General features: G+C 39.4%; 1 protein-coding gene and 1 long non-coding RNA gene across 7 annotated transcripts; one reads left to right on the top strand and one right to left on the bottom strand.

Annotated features, from left to right (window-relative positions):
* Nucleotides 1–34: 34 nt before the first annotated feature.
* On the bottom strand, nt 35–8,447 carry LOC132993403 (heterogeneous nuclear ribonucleoprotein Q-like). Of its 6 annotated transcripts, none has more exons than XM_061063238.1 (13): nt 8,298–8,447; nt 6,382–6,541; nt 5,281–5,399; nt 4,802–4,909; nt 4,544–4,657; nt 4,088–4,264; nt 3,717–3,852; nt 3,067–3,272; nt 2,780–2,929; nt 2,560–2,681; nt 2,112–2,437; nt 1,723–1,762; nt 35–1,538 (listed from the first exon to the last, which is right to left on the bottom strand). In XM_061063238.1, exons 2-13 carry the CDS (start codon nt 6,527–6,529, stop codon nt 1,490–1,492), a joined length of 1,695 nt encoding a protein of 564 aa, XP_060919221.1. In that variant the 5' UTR covers nt 6,530–6,541; nt 8,298–8,447; the 3' UTR covers nt 35–1,489. The 6 variants fall into 6 exon arrangements, with proteins under 6 accessions (XP_060919221.1, XP_060919216.1, XP_060919218.1 ...); XM_061063233.1 differs by lacking the exon at nt 8,298–8,447 and adding an exon at nt 6,901–7,353; XM_061063235.1 differs by lacking the exon at nt 8,298–8,447 and adding an exon at nt 6,901–7,353 and having other exon boundaries at nt 35–1,535.
* On the top strand, nt 8,422–14,056 carry LOC132993406 (uncharacterized). Its single transcript, XR_009676462.1, has 3 exons — nt 8,422–8,558; nt 11,057–11,205; nt 11,458–14,056. It is a non-coding gene; the product is annotated as an uncharacterized LOC132993406 (long non-coding RNA).
* Nucleotides 14,057–14,654: the final 598 nt, after the last annotated feature.

Raw genomic sequence — 14,654 nt, 5'->3', positions numbered from 1 at the left:
CCATCAATATTTTATCCAAAGAGTAAGACACAGATAGAAATCAAAAACTTTATTACAAAAATAAGTTACACTCACCTCCATTTTACAGTATAAAACAATTTATTTGCAGGAATGCAAAAAACGTTGTTGGCCACCAACAATAGTTTAAAACTGCTAACATCTTTTTTTTTCAAAAGGTGGTTGTTATGATTTTATTGAGGGAGTTAACTGTATAGAAAACTGGGATTGAAGAGCAGTTTCCTTTATGCTATACCGGGAAATAGAAATTATTCACTGCAGTATCCCTTCTACCACTATGTCTATGATCCCTCAGCATATCATGGCAGCTCTCGTTAGGCACACATGCTCACTGGTTGGGCATTATGGCAATTCAGTCATCCATCAAGATTAATTCAAAAGATCTTCTACATAGTCGTGGTCTTCACAGCTGGGAAGGGATCATTCAAGACTGACATGATTTCAGATGATGTTGAATAAGGTTGTTTTACATTATTCTGTTGTTGGAAAATATGTTGTTTCAATATAAAAACAATCCACTTGAATTTTATAGTGGCACAAAAGGGACACTGCAGGGCTTTATTTTTGTTTTTACTTTTTTTTTTTAATCAAAGGCAGTTGGATGCCTGTGATGTTGAAGCCTTTACAAAAGTAACATTTTATCCGAAAAACTATACAACCAGTAACTACATACTCTGAAGAAGCAAGGCGGCTAATTCAGTTCAAAATAGGATAAAAGCAGGGCTTGTTCAGACTCATCTCATGAGATTGTTTTGCATGCCCAGTTTGACTGTTTGCAGTGTCAGAGCTGCAGCTAAAATGACTATATTACATTAAGTACATCGTTTTTGCGCTACAGCTCTTGTGCATATTTTGTTTGAAAACAAGCCCTGCTTTCATCAATATAGTTTCCCTATTTACAGTACAGGCCGGGTAGTTTAGTCCTCTGTACTGAGGTAGTCAACCAACCCTTTAAAGACAAGTTCTGAAAAGAACCACTTTCCTGGAATGCCTGACTTATCCATGCCAGGTGGGTACACCCTAAAAACCTGCAAATGTTCTCTGTCAAACATCCAGATCATACGATTAAGATTGGACATGGATATTCCGACAATAAAAATTGCGATTAGCACAAAAATATACAATAGCATCAAGCTCCTTTGAGCCACTTCAAACCTAAAAACTTAAAAAGTGCAAATTCTTCAATAATTATTTAAAAATGGCATGTTCAGGGACAGGGAAGGGGGAGATTGTAAGGGCAATACACAGCTCTGTTTATCAGTACTGGGTACAGGGGATCTGGGCAAATAGGCTATGGGGATTTAAAATCCTCCATCATTTTTTAAGGTGGCAGAAAAAAAAAAATACAATAGAAATGGGGCGGGGAGGGGATGCTTCTTCTGTAAGGCTGGAATATCATTGGACCTTTTTGTCGCGCTCTTTTTTTCTTTTAACATCCATTGCAGCTTACGGTGTAACCCCACACATCAAGTCAGTATCCACTGTGACAGGTCAGGACCGCCCTCTGCCCCGTTTCCCTGCTGGACCAATAAGAGATTAGATACTATTAGTTCAGAAAAAGACAATCCAACAGACACCCACCACCTCCCATCAATCACAGTAATTACAGATTAATGAGATTCCATTGAAATTTTGATTGAATACAGTATTTTGCCATGAGGGTGGTACTCATCTAGCCTCCTAAAAATATATGTTGTGAATGACCTTTGTCTGCTGGCAAACAAGCTGCTCTGACAGATGACACCTGTCAAGGATAAGATATGAAGCCAATAAGCAGGTGGAACTTTTTTTGTAGATGCAGCCTTATAATCATTACCAACACCAATTCAAGACAATCCTTACCTGCTCTGTAGTTCATCCTTAACTTCAGTTTTCCCAAACTACAGTTGTTTTAATTTTTCTACGCTTTAATACCTCCTTCATCTGAACTTGTGCTTTGACCCACTGACAGAGAATATGCTTAATTCAACACTCAATTTTGGAGCAGAGCCTAACCAACAAAAAAATGAACCACAGATTTTTTAGTCACCACAGTTCAACTAATCAGATGTTCCCCCCTTTTAAACTAAGAAAAAGAAACAACATATATTTACCTCTGCTTGTTCCAGGGCCTCCTCGCTGGGTGAAGCCCAGCCGGCCCCTTGGTGTGATAGCACCACGGCCCCTGGTCTGACTGGCATTGCCACGGACTCCTCCCCTCCCTCCTCGGCCCCTGCCGGACCCCTGGTAGTCGTCGTATCCGTAGTATGGGTCGTCGTAGCCTCCCCGGTAGTTGTGGTAGTCGTATCCGTAATAATCGTAATAATCTTCATAGCCATAGTAGTCAGGGGGGTAAGAATAACCTCCTCGCCCTCCTCGGCCACGGCCTCTCGTTGGTGGTGGCATGTGGGGAGGCCCATAATAGTAGTATTCATCATACCTGTAGGAAGATTCACAGATTCCACATAAAAACGTTGTTCTGCTTCAGGTAAACATTTTTTTTAATTTGATTGATTGATAGCTAAAGGTTTACAGCCTTTAGCTATTGTGCTTCTCTCTTACATTTGTGTTTTAGCGGCTTGTCTCTGGGCTTTGCGCTCTTTCCGCTTCTGGTCAGGGGGCTTGGCAAAGACAATTTCAATGTGCTCTCCCTCGAGGTCTTTGCCATTGAGATCGGCCAAAGCCTGGAAAATTGATTAGGTCAGTAACAATCAGACAAACTTCCGTTTTTGTGTTTTATAAATGTGATGCATGTCCTTTAAGTCTTTTTCCCCATCCATACCTTCACAGCACCATCTCTTTCCTCAAAGTGGATGAAGGCATAGTCTTTCAATTTTTTCACCCGCTCCAGCTTCCCAAACTGACTGAAGGCCTTTTCAAGAATCTCCTCTGTGACAGTGCTTGCTAAGTTCCTCACAAACAGCACCTTGACCTGGTAATGGAAACACAAAGTTAAGAGGTTTTTTTTTTCCTTCTTCAGAAAAGTTAGCAAACAACTGCAGGAAACAGTTTGATGTCACATATGCGTGTAACAACATTCTATTGAAGACACTTGTGCTTGTATCTTACCTTGGCCATGACCTCTGGGTCAGGGTCCTCAATGGGATCAGCCCACTCCACAGTGACAACGTTTCCCCACACCTTGACCTTGCCGCTCATGAGCCGACGGCGGGCCTGAGCTGCTGTCTTGTGGTCTTCGTACTCCAGGAAGCAGAAGCCCCGATTCTTCTTCTTGTCGTCAGGCTGATGGTACAATATGACATCATTTAGACCCTCTGTCGAGAAGAACAAGGGGAGAGGAAGAGGCAGCAGGTGGTTAACTAGATACATTTCACTATTACATCGACAACATACAAATGACATCCAATCTGCATTAAGGAAAACGACCATTTATAAAACAAATTGAACAAAATCTGCCTAGTTATAATTCCTTAATTTAAAACATAATTTACTAAGTTTAGTGTCCAGTCAGATCTTAGCGGTAAACCATCATAGCAACGTGAGTCACTCCAGCATAGTAATGAGATCATCATTTGGACACAAACAGGAGATGCTTCAAACACATCTTTACTAACCACGCTACAACCACGGGTCCTTTGTTTAAGTTACAAATCTTATATGCAAAAAGTCAATTTCATTAAAATGGTAGTGAAACTGTTGAATAAATGTTACACTGAATATGATGTGGAAGGAGGGGTTAAAGGATGTTGCAGACTCACCTGTGACTTTTGCAAATTCTTCAACAATCTGCTCTTTTGTTTTACTCTTGGGGATGGAGCCAACAAACAGTCTATTATTGGCCACAGAGATGCATACGCCAATGTGTTTACCTGGTCGAATTTCATTGTTGTTGCACTGCAAAAGGATGGAGAGTAGTGTAAGTAAGAGAAGAAAAAAAAAGGCAACAAAGGAAAGTCTTTGGCAACTTGTTGGGTTTTCTTTTTCACAATTAGCATATATGTTTATTTTATCCGTTCATGTTAAATATCCTGACATGGGCTGTATTAGGTTAGTTTGTTTTCTCAACTAAGTCCCGCTACCCAACACACCCGCACTCTTTCTGCTATGATTTGCAGGAGACTAAGCGTACCAATTTGACAGCCTGCTGTGCAGCGTCTTTAGTGCAGAAAGTGACAAAGGCGTAGCCTCTGTTCAGGCCACTGAGAGGATCCATCATCAGGCGGAGGTCCCAGATGGGTCCAGCTTTCTCAAACAGTGGAACCAGCTCATCCTCAAAAAGGTCTCTGGGGATTTTGCCTACGAATATCTGTCAGGCGGAGAAGAAAGAGAAATGTGGTGCATGAGTTCAACTTTTTAATCCGATGAAGATAGAAACATGGGATAAATGGCATCCAGTTTAAGAGGAATCCAGTCAGCTCTTAGCGGTAAACTATCAGTGTAACCATGGTTACTACAGAGGATATAAAAGTGTCATCATTTGGACCCCATGTGAAACATGAATGCACTTGCAATAATAACTATTGAAAGTTCATTATTCTTGCATCTCTGTGTGTAATGAATGCTAAAAAGGCAACTAGTTTTGTACCTCTGTACCAATGGTGGGCTGAGCCCCTGAGTGGGCGGACTCTGGAGGTGGACCTCCATACTTCCTCTGACCAGTTGTCACATCAAGTGTGTAGCCAGTTCTCTCCAACAAAGCCTGACCAGAAAAAAAGAGAATGATGGTTATGGTTTAACAATGATGGATTATACAAACAGCATCTATATAACAATACTCATACATGTCTTTCTTTTTCATTTATTAAGATACAATCACTTTTTTGAACAAAGGACAAGTTCTCACTTTAATTTTGGCTTCATCTGGTCCTTTACTGGTGTCTGACACTTTGGTCCCTTGTTTCTCTCTCTGTCTGAACGTCTTCATCACGCCACAAAGAAAGGCACTTTTGTTCTGGGAAGGAAAAAAAAGGGACAAGTCATGTGCAGGAATTCCTGATCAGATCTCAAAAACGTGTATGGATGAATTAAGTTATACATTGACCAATCTGATCTTTTTCTTTAAATGTTGGCAGTCATGTAGGTGCTTTAACACCCTAAGTTTTCCTTTTCAACAACACAGAGTGCAGCTGTATGGAACTCATAGTCTATCCTTGCTCAGCTTTGTAGATGTACAGTGGATAAGAACACTACTGTGGTAGTACAGGGCTGCTGTGTAACTAGTTTACAACTTATATGCTTAGTAGTAAGGTATCTGCCTGTATAGACCCCACTATACATCCACTCGGTATGAAGGCATCAGAAATGAAAAGTGGCGTATCATACCTGAACATGTGAGAGGTCACTGTCCTTAAATTGCAAAAGGACTTGCAGAGCACCTTCCACCTGAAATTCTTTCAGGGCGTCAATCGCTCGATCATCTAAGTCACTGTGTGACACCAAACCTGGAGGAGGGACGACAACAAAAAAGACAGAATTTGAGTTATTAGCAGATAACAATGACAAAGTTTTCATAACCAACATAATGATGTTGATGCACAGAATTATAAAGTACATCTGAAAGGATGTAAGTAAGCATGCGAGTAATGTTTCAAACCCAATCTTTTAGGTTGCGAAACAGACAAATAATGATTTCAAGATTATGGAGTAAAGACCGGGAGCTTCCTAATCTGATGAAACTGTATTCAGTAGTCAGGCTGCACTTAACTCTCCAACCAGCACATTTTTGCAGAACTAATCACAACAGATGTGACAGTGCAACTCGATATGCTAGTGCCACTCTATACTGTGGCTGGGAGTTTCTAATGAGACGGTCTGCACTCTGTTCTATGGAGGGGCCATCACCTGTCCCAAGCAGGCGCACACCAGACAGCTGCTGCCATTGTTTCTGCCTCAGCCCCATCTGGCCGAAAATGCAAGACTGGTACTTTTCTAGATCTTACCGACCAAATGAGTCCTAAAATGACCCCCAAGCTCTGGCACTGTAGCCCACCCCATACAAACTGGTAAATATCCGACCACAGAAGAGACACTTTAGCTGTAACTGACATCATACTCAAACCTTTCCATCCCTCTGCAACCCTTTTATGAGTTGCAGAGAAACTTCAAAGAAAATATGGAGAGACTGGACAGGCTCATCAATACACATCCCAAGGAGAGGACAATTCATTTGCCCAGACACCAGTGATCATGCAACCATGTCGGGAATACAAATGCTGCAATCATTTACACATTTTCACACTAGTAATGTGTAATTTTGTATTTTGTAGCACTGCAGTACCCATTTTGGTAGGAAACCACAAAAAGTTGCTTCAGGATCCCAATTCCCCCATTCAAAAAGGTGATATTATGACAATACATGCAAGAAATTGATAAAACATAGAAATTTGCATATTTGAATATGCAAGTATAGTCATTGTGCCTTACCTGCTATGAAAATTTCATCTAGTTTTTCAGCAACTTTCTGTGGTAAACCAGCTTCTAATAAAGTCTGGAAGTGCTCAGAATGGGTAACTGCAGCAGAGGTGTCCATTGGTTCTTCTGGACCATTTCCATTAATATGTTCTGTGGCCATGTCTCCAGAAATCTGTGTAAATGCAATGAGCCAAATTAATCCTGGGTCAAGGGCAAGACTTGGCATGTGTTCAGGAGAGTGCAAAGTCTCAGACTTGTAAGGTCAAAAACATTTAACCATTGTAAGATCTTGGAAACAGTGATTTTTGTATTAGGCACAAATTATCTTATTATATCTTGTATTTTTTTTTTTTACTTCACCATGTGCTTTATTAGTAACCATGGTTGTGTGGGCCGTCTGGAGACTTTTCACTATCCTGACTGTCACTTGAAGCTCTTGGCTTGCATGAAATAGGAGCGAAGAAACCTGTGTATAGGCATTTGACAAATGTTTCAATAGTGTGCTGTGCGCAAGACAGACAATGCACATACCAAATTCCCCACGAAAATCAATTGGATGACATCTCGTAAAAACCGTGAAACTACTGGGTTTGTGTCCATGTGGCAGTTTTTCCTTTCTGGTTTGCTCTAAGCTTAGAAGTTTGTGCAAACGGAGCCAAGTATTGCTAGCTCCTGTATCACAGCCCCGTTGGTAGTTTCTGTTGCAGAAGTCTGGTCTTCTTTGGTCTCTAAATTACATGTTAGCTTACCTTCTCACTGCTGACCACAGCACAGGCTAGATAGTCAATACACGTGTTCCAAAAGAGAGTCATCCCCGGTTTCCGTTTACTGACCAATGAGCAAGAATGCAGCATTTAGCATTTTGTTTTCAGTCACTTTGGCGGCTGATATTGTGACAGTGGTAAACAATCAAATTGTCACGTTACTGACCCGTACAGCCATAACTTTCCATGTGTATGATCAGACCGAGTGAAAACTTACGAGGAGCATCGACCTAACTGTCCCGAACATTATTCATCTTCCAACAATATACTAAACAGCAAGTGAACAAGACTTTTTTCTTTTGACCTACTGTTGACTCGGTTAATGATATAAAGCAACCTTTATCCTGCTAATCATTTTCATATCGGTAAGCACGTGTTGTCTCTGTGGTTAAAAACACGTCTGCAATAGTTAAAACTATCTAATCCGCAAGGCCAGATCTAAATGTCATCTCGACTTTGTGAAATTAACTAAATACAAGACGTTTTTTTTCCATTTCAAATCGATGTTAATGATAATTACATTCAGCGGGGACTGGCTCGCACACGTTGAGGCTCGCTAGCTAAGCGGGCTAGTCTGCACGGCCACTGTAACAGACATTAAGCTAGCGCAGAGGACCGTCTTCTGGACAATAACAGGACGCGCTAGAAAGCATCGTCTTCTATAAACGCGTGTGTATTAAGTGTTTCAGAGGACAATGAGCGTGTCCGCTGCAAAACTAACCACGTTGAATCGCACATTTTTCGTCCAAGTTAACAGGCGTTTGCCAGCTAGCCACCGTTAGCACACGATGACAATGAGCATGTCAATTCCATGATCTGTCAAAATAGGCTAGCTTAAGTTAGCATGCTAATTCGAACGGAATTTCAGTGGGGCCATTGTTACAACGTCACTTGTCGGCGTGGACTTCAGCATTAACGACGTATAGCTTAAATATTTAACATGTGTCTACTAGGCCCGAGTAGCTAAAGGTTTAGCCTGCTAGATGCGTGGTTTGACAACGTGCCGCCATGTAGGAAGAGTCCATTTTCAAAAAGCCGGTCTGGAGAACTCGTTCCCAACCACCACCAGTTTCCACATTGTTTGAAACAGCACCGCACGATTCAGACTTTTTAAGCAAGCAATTAAGCAACAATCAAACGACTAATTACAAGCATTCGCCCTACCTGCCGCTGGATCACCAACGCGTATGTTGTGGATTATTTAGGAAGATAAATGTGATATTTAAAAGACAGAAAAAGTGTAAAACTCCCGGCACTGATCCGGCTTCAGTCATTCACTCTTGATGATGTAAAATGGCTGCCACGTTCACGCCTCGAGTTTTGTCTCGTCGATGGGGTTTCTTGGACAGCCCCGCACGGGCTTGCCTTGTATGCATTTTACAGAGGAGCAGCAGGTCAACCACAGCATCCATCATAATTACTACAGTGAGTAATTTTACGACAACAGGGGCCGTTCATTTGACGGATATGATTGTAAGTAAATGGGTACATTACTAGAACTTAGTCACATGGCGTAACATTTTGGGATAACAACCTAGAGCTGAACCTTGGTTATTAAAAAAAAGAAGTTAATAATATCACGAAATTCTAAACGATAAATGCATTACATAACTTTTAATTGACTCGGAAACAAACATCAGTGATGAGATAAGAGTAACTTAAAGTCACTAGTCTAGTCTTGGACCAAATATTATCAACAGCAAGTACACATATACATATTCTTTAATGAAAAACTGCATGCCTACAGTAAACTAACACTTGTACGATGCACCATTTCAGCAGAGTGTCTGACTGGGAGAAGTGAGGTAGGTCCCACTTTTCACCACACTGTGTCACCATTTTCATAGATTTAACACTCCTCTGCCACATGAACAAAGGAATATATCGAGAGAGTGTAAAAAAAACTAAACAAGAGAGGTTAGTTGTTTGATGACCAATCATAGTAAGTTAAACAATGGTTATTGGAATAGTTTGTACTGCTAAAGAGTTCAAAACCTTTTTTATAAATTTATTTCTGCAACATCAGTAGCATACAGGAAAGAAATATTGACTTTGTCGTCATGCCTGCACTACAAACTTGATCATATTCAGATGATGTAGTGTCTATGTTTGTAAAAATGTCCTCAACATTTGTCTTTGTGTCAATCTATGTCTGTTTTACATGTTTTCTTTCTTTCACACTGCTTGGGGCTGGGGGAACACAATTTGCGTCTTTTATTCATGCAGATAAAGTGGAAAATAAATAAACGGAATCTTGAATCGTGAACATTTTGCTGTTCTACATTTTGAGCCAGTTACCAAAAAGTCTAACGTCAATTTTTGGAAGAATATCATTATAACAGACTCCTATGTCTGGGTTCAAATATTTGGACACGTTTGGAAAAAAGCTATTTTGTAATTATTATTGAAAAGTGCCTGAGTTGATTCTCTAGACAGTATGATTTAAAGTAGGCTAAACATGACATACAAACCAGAATATGAGTTTAAGATTGGTTTGTCTGCTATCCTCATCACAGCTGGATGAATGATGGGTCCTAATGTCCCACTCATGGCTGAAATCATTCAACTTTAGCTGCTACAACAATCCTCCACAGGTAGGCTACAGAGCAGCTGGACTGCGATGGCTGGAAGATTTTGAGGAATTACTTACACAGCTGTTCAGGAGTAGAGTGACAGGTGGATTCCCTATAGCTCTCGAGCTGTAAAAATGTTGGAGAAAGAATCAAAGATGTGTCACAAGAAAGTTTTTTCAGGAAAAAGTAGGCTATAGACAAATCAACAAAGTTCTGAAAAATAAATATGAAGGGCAAAGTGCAATGCAGTCATAAAGAAAGACAAAATCAGAGGTAAATGTTTTAAATATTACGCAGAGACAGAAATGAAGACGAATGTGTTCAGCCTAAAAAGATCCCTTATCCATCGTATCTTTGTTCTCTAGCGATAAAGCCAACAATAAAAACTCTTTTGATTTAAAGGAAGTACTTTATTAAGTTTGAATGCTTATGCCTGAAGGCTCCTCTTACCTTCAAGGTGACTGGCAGATTCCACTTTTTGGTCTACTTTTTTTTCTTTTCTTTAGTTAACTATTTATTTATTTTCTGTAACTTTTATTTCCATTGTTTTGGAAACTAGGAGGTCTATTGGTTGTACCAGGAGGGTTGATTATAAGGAGAAGTGATATTGGGTTTTTGAATGATTCAGAAAAAGAAACAGAAGAATGTTGACGGCATCTTAAAGTTTGGAACTTATTGCTTCAGAAAAAAGTACAGTGAAATAGAAAAAAAAGATGACTGGCAGATTTGGTATTGCATTAATTATCATGTCCTATAATATTATTTAACAACTGATTCAGAAACTTTTCTATTGAGACTTGAGACTCAAATGCAGCATGCTATGAAACGGGAAAAGAAAAGTCCCAAATAATTCAGTTATAGCAAAATCTCTTTTAGCTCTGTGTGTCATTTGGCATCTTGAACTGCTAGAATGAAAAAGAACAACTATTTCACCATGATTTAAAATAACAAAGATTAATGCCTTGTGTTCAGGTGCTTTTGTTTTCATAGTGTAAAGGATTACAACTCCTTAGATTCTGATTATCAAAAGTTGGAGGCGTGGTTTTTTGTTATTATAAAAGACATGAATGGAACAACTGTTTCTATTGGTTTGTCCAGGATCTACTGTAAATGTCCAAAAACGTACATTAAGGGATAATGATTATTAGGATTCTTAGTTAAAAAGCAGCACACTTCAGTATTCAGGTCTGATTGGTGGTTTCGACATACACAAATGAAGAGATTCTCAGTCCTTCAACTTCATCTTCTATACACATTGGATACTTCTCAAACTGATGTGAGGTGTGTTGTTTTTCTTTAATGACACTAATATAACCTTCTCATCAATAACCATCTGTTTGTTTGTGTCAGACAACGCCTGCTTCCATTTCCTCCCCTCACTGTAACGTGAACACCGCAAACTCTTGAGTGAGATGAGGCTCATAACAGTTCCTGTATTTAGAGAGCTCTCATGCCACCATGTGGAGAGAGTGCCGCTGTGTACCCAGCAACAAAGCAAGGTGATCTGCCATGTGGACAATACGCTGTTTATCACCCTCTGTGTTTGAATATTCATTTTTAATTTTTTCAATGTTAAATAACTAAAACACATTTCATATCCATTTTAAATGATTTGGATTTATTCTAAAGCAGAAATTAACGAATTACATTATAATTTAGTTTATACACAAAAATCCTCCCATTGAGACGTTCAGCTGTTCAAAGTCTTTAATACGATGACTAAGAGTTCTAATCATTTTTGTCTTTATTAGATCACAATGTGCCATGGGAGTCAGGTAGTCATTTCATGAGGCTGTGGCTGTGGCTCAGTTGGTAGAGTCGTCGTTCCGGTCGAGGGTTCGATCCCCTGTAGCCACATGTCCGATGTGTCCTTGGGCAAGACCCTAAACCCCGAATTGCTCCCGCTGCCTGGGCGGCATTTGAATGTATGAATGGAATTAGTGACTTCTGATGGACTCTCTGCATATCAGCCTCTACCATCAGGGTGTGAACGGGTAAGTGTAACCTGCGGTGAGTGTTCTTACTTTGAGTAGTAAGCAGACTAGAAAAGCGCTATAAGCTCAAGTCCATTAATCATTAACATCCACATAGTGTACCATGCAATATTTAGCTGCTTAATAACCTCTGATGTTACAATATGGACTTGACCCTCTGCACTTTATTGAACTTGCTACTGAAATCCCTCGTGTAATCATGTGATGCTTAAAATGACGTATTCTATTTTTTTTAATGGTTTTGTTTTTATTTGCTTAAAATGAAAGTTTTGTTACTGGTATTGTTTTTTTATGGTGTACAGTAAGGCAAATTCCCCTTGGGGCAATAAAGGGTTTAATTCAGTCATTCGAGTCGCACTCTTCTTCATGCTATACCTCATTATTCATATTGTTTACCATCCTACCTACTGTATTTCATATTGATTTATGTTATATAAACTAATTTAACTTTTTATTTGTACATTCTTTAACTTCTACATTGAATATTCCAGATCAAACCGCATTAAATACTTCATTATTCTGTACTGCTCTACATGTATGTTTTAACAGATCATCATCTTATCTCTCACTTCCTCTTAATGCACCTTTTATTATAATAAACCTAATACCTCATATCAAACTGTATGTCATTCGTCTTCACTGCTGTTTCCACAACTAGCTGCCAAATAATCATACCTGGTCACTTTAATTTACCAAGGCAAGGCAAGTTTATTTATATAGCACATTTTAACAACAAGGCAATTCAAAGTGCTTCACACAAGACAAAAGCATCATGACAGAGGAAAGAAAAGAAACATTAAAATAGAAAATTTAAAAATCAATGAAATTATTAAATCTAAATATTTGTTCAAATAAAAATAATTCAAATGAAATTAATTGAAATAAATAAAGTAAAAATATTAAAAGAGTTAAAAGTTACAGTGCAGAGTTAAAGTTTAAAATCATATTAAAATTGTTTAATGAAAGGCAGCTGTAAACAGGTGTGTCTTCAACCTCAATTTAAAAGAGCTGAGAGTTTCAGCAGACCTGCAGTTTTCTGGGAGTTTGTTCCAGATATAGGGAGCATAGAAACTGAACGCATCTTCTCCATGTTTGGTTCTGACTCTGGGGACAGAGAGCAGACCTGTCCCAGACGACCAGAACGGTCTGGATAGTTCGTAATCAGGAGGTCACTAATGTATTTTGGCCCTAAACCATTCAGCGCTTTATAAACCAGCAGCAGGATTTTAAAATCTATTCTCTGACAGACTGGGAGCCAGTGTGAAGACCTCAGAACTGGGCTGATGTGATCCATTTTCTTGGTCTTGGTGAGGACTCTAGCAGCAGCATTCTGGATCAGCTGCAGTTGTCTGACTGATTTTTTAGGCAGACCTGTAAAGACACTGTTACAGTAATCAAGACGACTGAAGATAAAAGCATGGACAAGTTTTTCCAAGTCCTGCTGGTCCTCCAAGTTTTTCCAAGTCCTCTGATTCTTGATATGTTGTTCAGGTGATAGTAGGCTGATTCTGTAATTGTCTTAATGTGGCTTTTAGAATTGAGATTTCTTTCCTGGTCTGTGGTTTTCAGTCTTACTGACTGAAGCTGCGTGCTGACTCTTAGCCACTCCTCCTTTGCTCCAAAAACAACAACCTCAGTTTTGTCTTTGTTTAGCTGGAGAAAATTTTTGCACATCCAATCATTGATTTGTTCTATGCATTTACCCAGTGCTTTTATGGGACCGTGGTCGCCTGGCAACATTGTAATATATATTTGTGTGTCATCTGCATAGTTATGATAACTTGTTTTATTGTTTTTTATAATCTGAGCTAGTGGGAGCATGTAGATGTTAAACAGAATAGGCCCCAGGATGGAACCTTGGGGAACTCCACAAGTAATTTCTGTTTGCTCAGATTTGAAGTTACCTATAGACACGAAGAAGTCCCTGTCCTTTAAGTAGGATTCAAACCAGTTTAATGTTGTGCCAGAAACTCCCACCAAGTTTTCCAGTCGGTCGAATAATATATTGTGGTCAACTGTGTCGAACGCAGCACTGAGATCAAGTGAAACTAAGACTGAGGTTCTGCCACTGTCTGTGTTTAAACGGATGTCATCAAACACCTTAACCAGGGCTGTCTCAGTGCTGTGATTTTGTCTAAAACCTGACTGGAAGACATCGAAACAGTCGCTCAATGTCAAGAAGTTATTTAACTGTTGAAAAACAGCTTTTTCTATTATTTTACTTAAAAAAGGAATATTTGATATAGGCCTGTAATTGTTCATTATTGACTTGTCTAGATTGTTCTTTTTTAATAGTGGCTTGATGACTGCTGTCTTCAGGGTCTGTGGGAAGACACCTGAGAGAAGAGACAGGTTTACAATTTGGAACAGATCTGGAGCCATGACTTCGGAGACTTTTTTGAAAAAAACTGTTTGCAGAATATCAAGACAGCAGGAGGAGGAATTTAATTGTTGTATAATGTCCTCCAGGTTTTTAAGGTTGACTAGATTAAATTGTGTCATGGTGCTTAAGTTGGTTTTAAATGGACACAGCACATATCCTGATCCTGATGTTGAGTTACTGACAGTTTGTCTAATTTTCTGGATTTTTTCAGTAAAGAAGGTGGAAAATGTATTACAGGCCCTGGTAGAATGAAATTCAGATGCTATTGACACAGGATTGGTTTTGTTAGCCTGTCCACAGTAGCAAACAGGGCACAAGCATTATTATTGTTTCTGGTGATGATGTCAGAGAAGAAAGATTGCCTTGCATTCCTCAGTTGTGAATTCTAAACATGAAGTCTCTATGTAGGTTATAATGAATCTGGAGATTAGTTTTACGCCACCTGCGTTCAGCTTTTGGACAATCTCTTTTTCCGTTTCTTACCAGTGTCGAATTTCTCCATGGAGATTTTTTCTTACCAGAGACAACCTTCACCTTAATGGGAGCAATGGAATCAATAACATTTGTGATT

The sequence above is a fragment of the Labrus mixtus genome, chromosome 18, assembly GCF_963584025.1.
Source record: "Labrus mixtus chromosome 18, fLabMix1.1, whole genome shotgun sequence".
NCBI classification, from domain to species: domain Eukaryota; kingdom Metazoa; phylum Chordata; class Actinopteri; order Labriformes; family Labridae; genus Labrus; species Labrus mixtus.
Note: the sequence above shows the minus strand (reverse complement) of the source record. Positions and strands in the feature narration are given on the sequence as shown.

What these genes read in the sequence shown, in the direction of transcription:
- LOC132993403 (XM_061063233.1), bottom strand. Translation starts at nt 6,969, where the DNA reads ATGGACACAAACCCAGTAGTTTCACGGTTTTTACGAGATGTCATCCAA. An exon ending in TGATTTTCGTGGGGAATTTG is followed by an intron (nt 6,542 to 6,900) that starts GTATGTGCATTG and finishes GCATTTACACAG; the next exon opens with ATTTCTGGAGACATGGCCAC. An exon ending in CAAGCCGCTAAAACACAAAT is followed by an intron (nt 2,438 to 2,559) that starts GTAAGAGAGAAG and finishes ATCTTCCTACAG; the next exon opens with GTATGATGAATACTACTATT.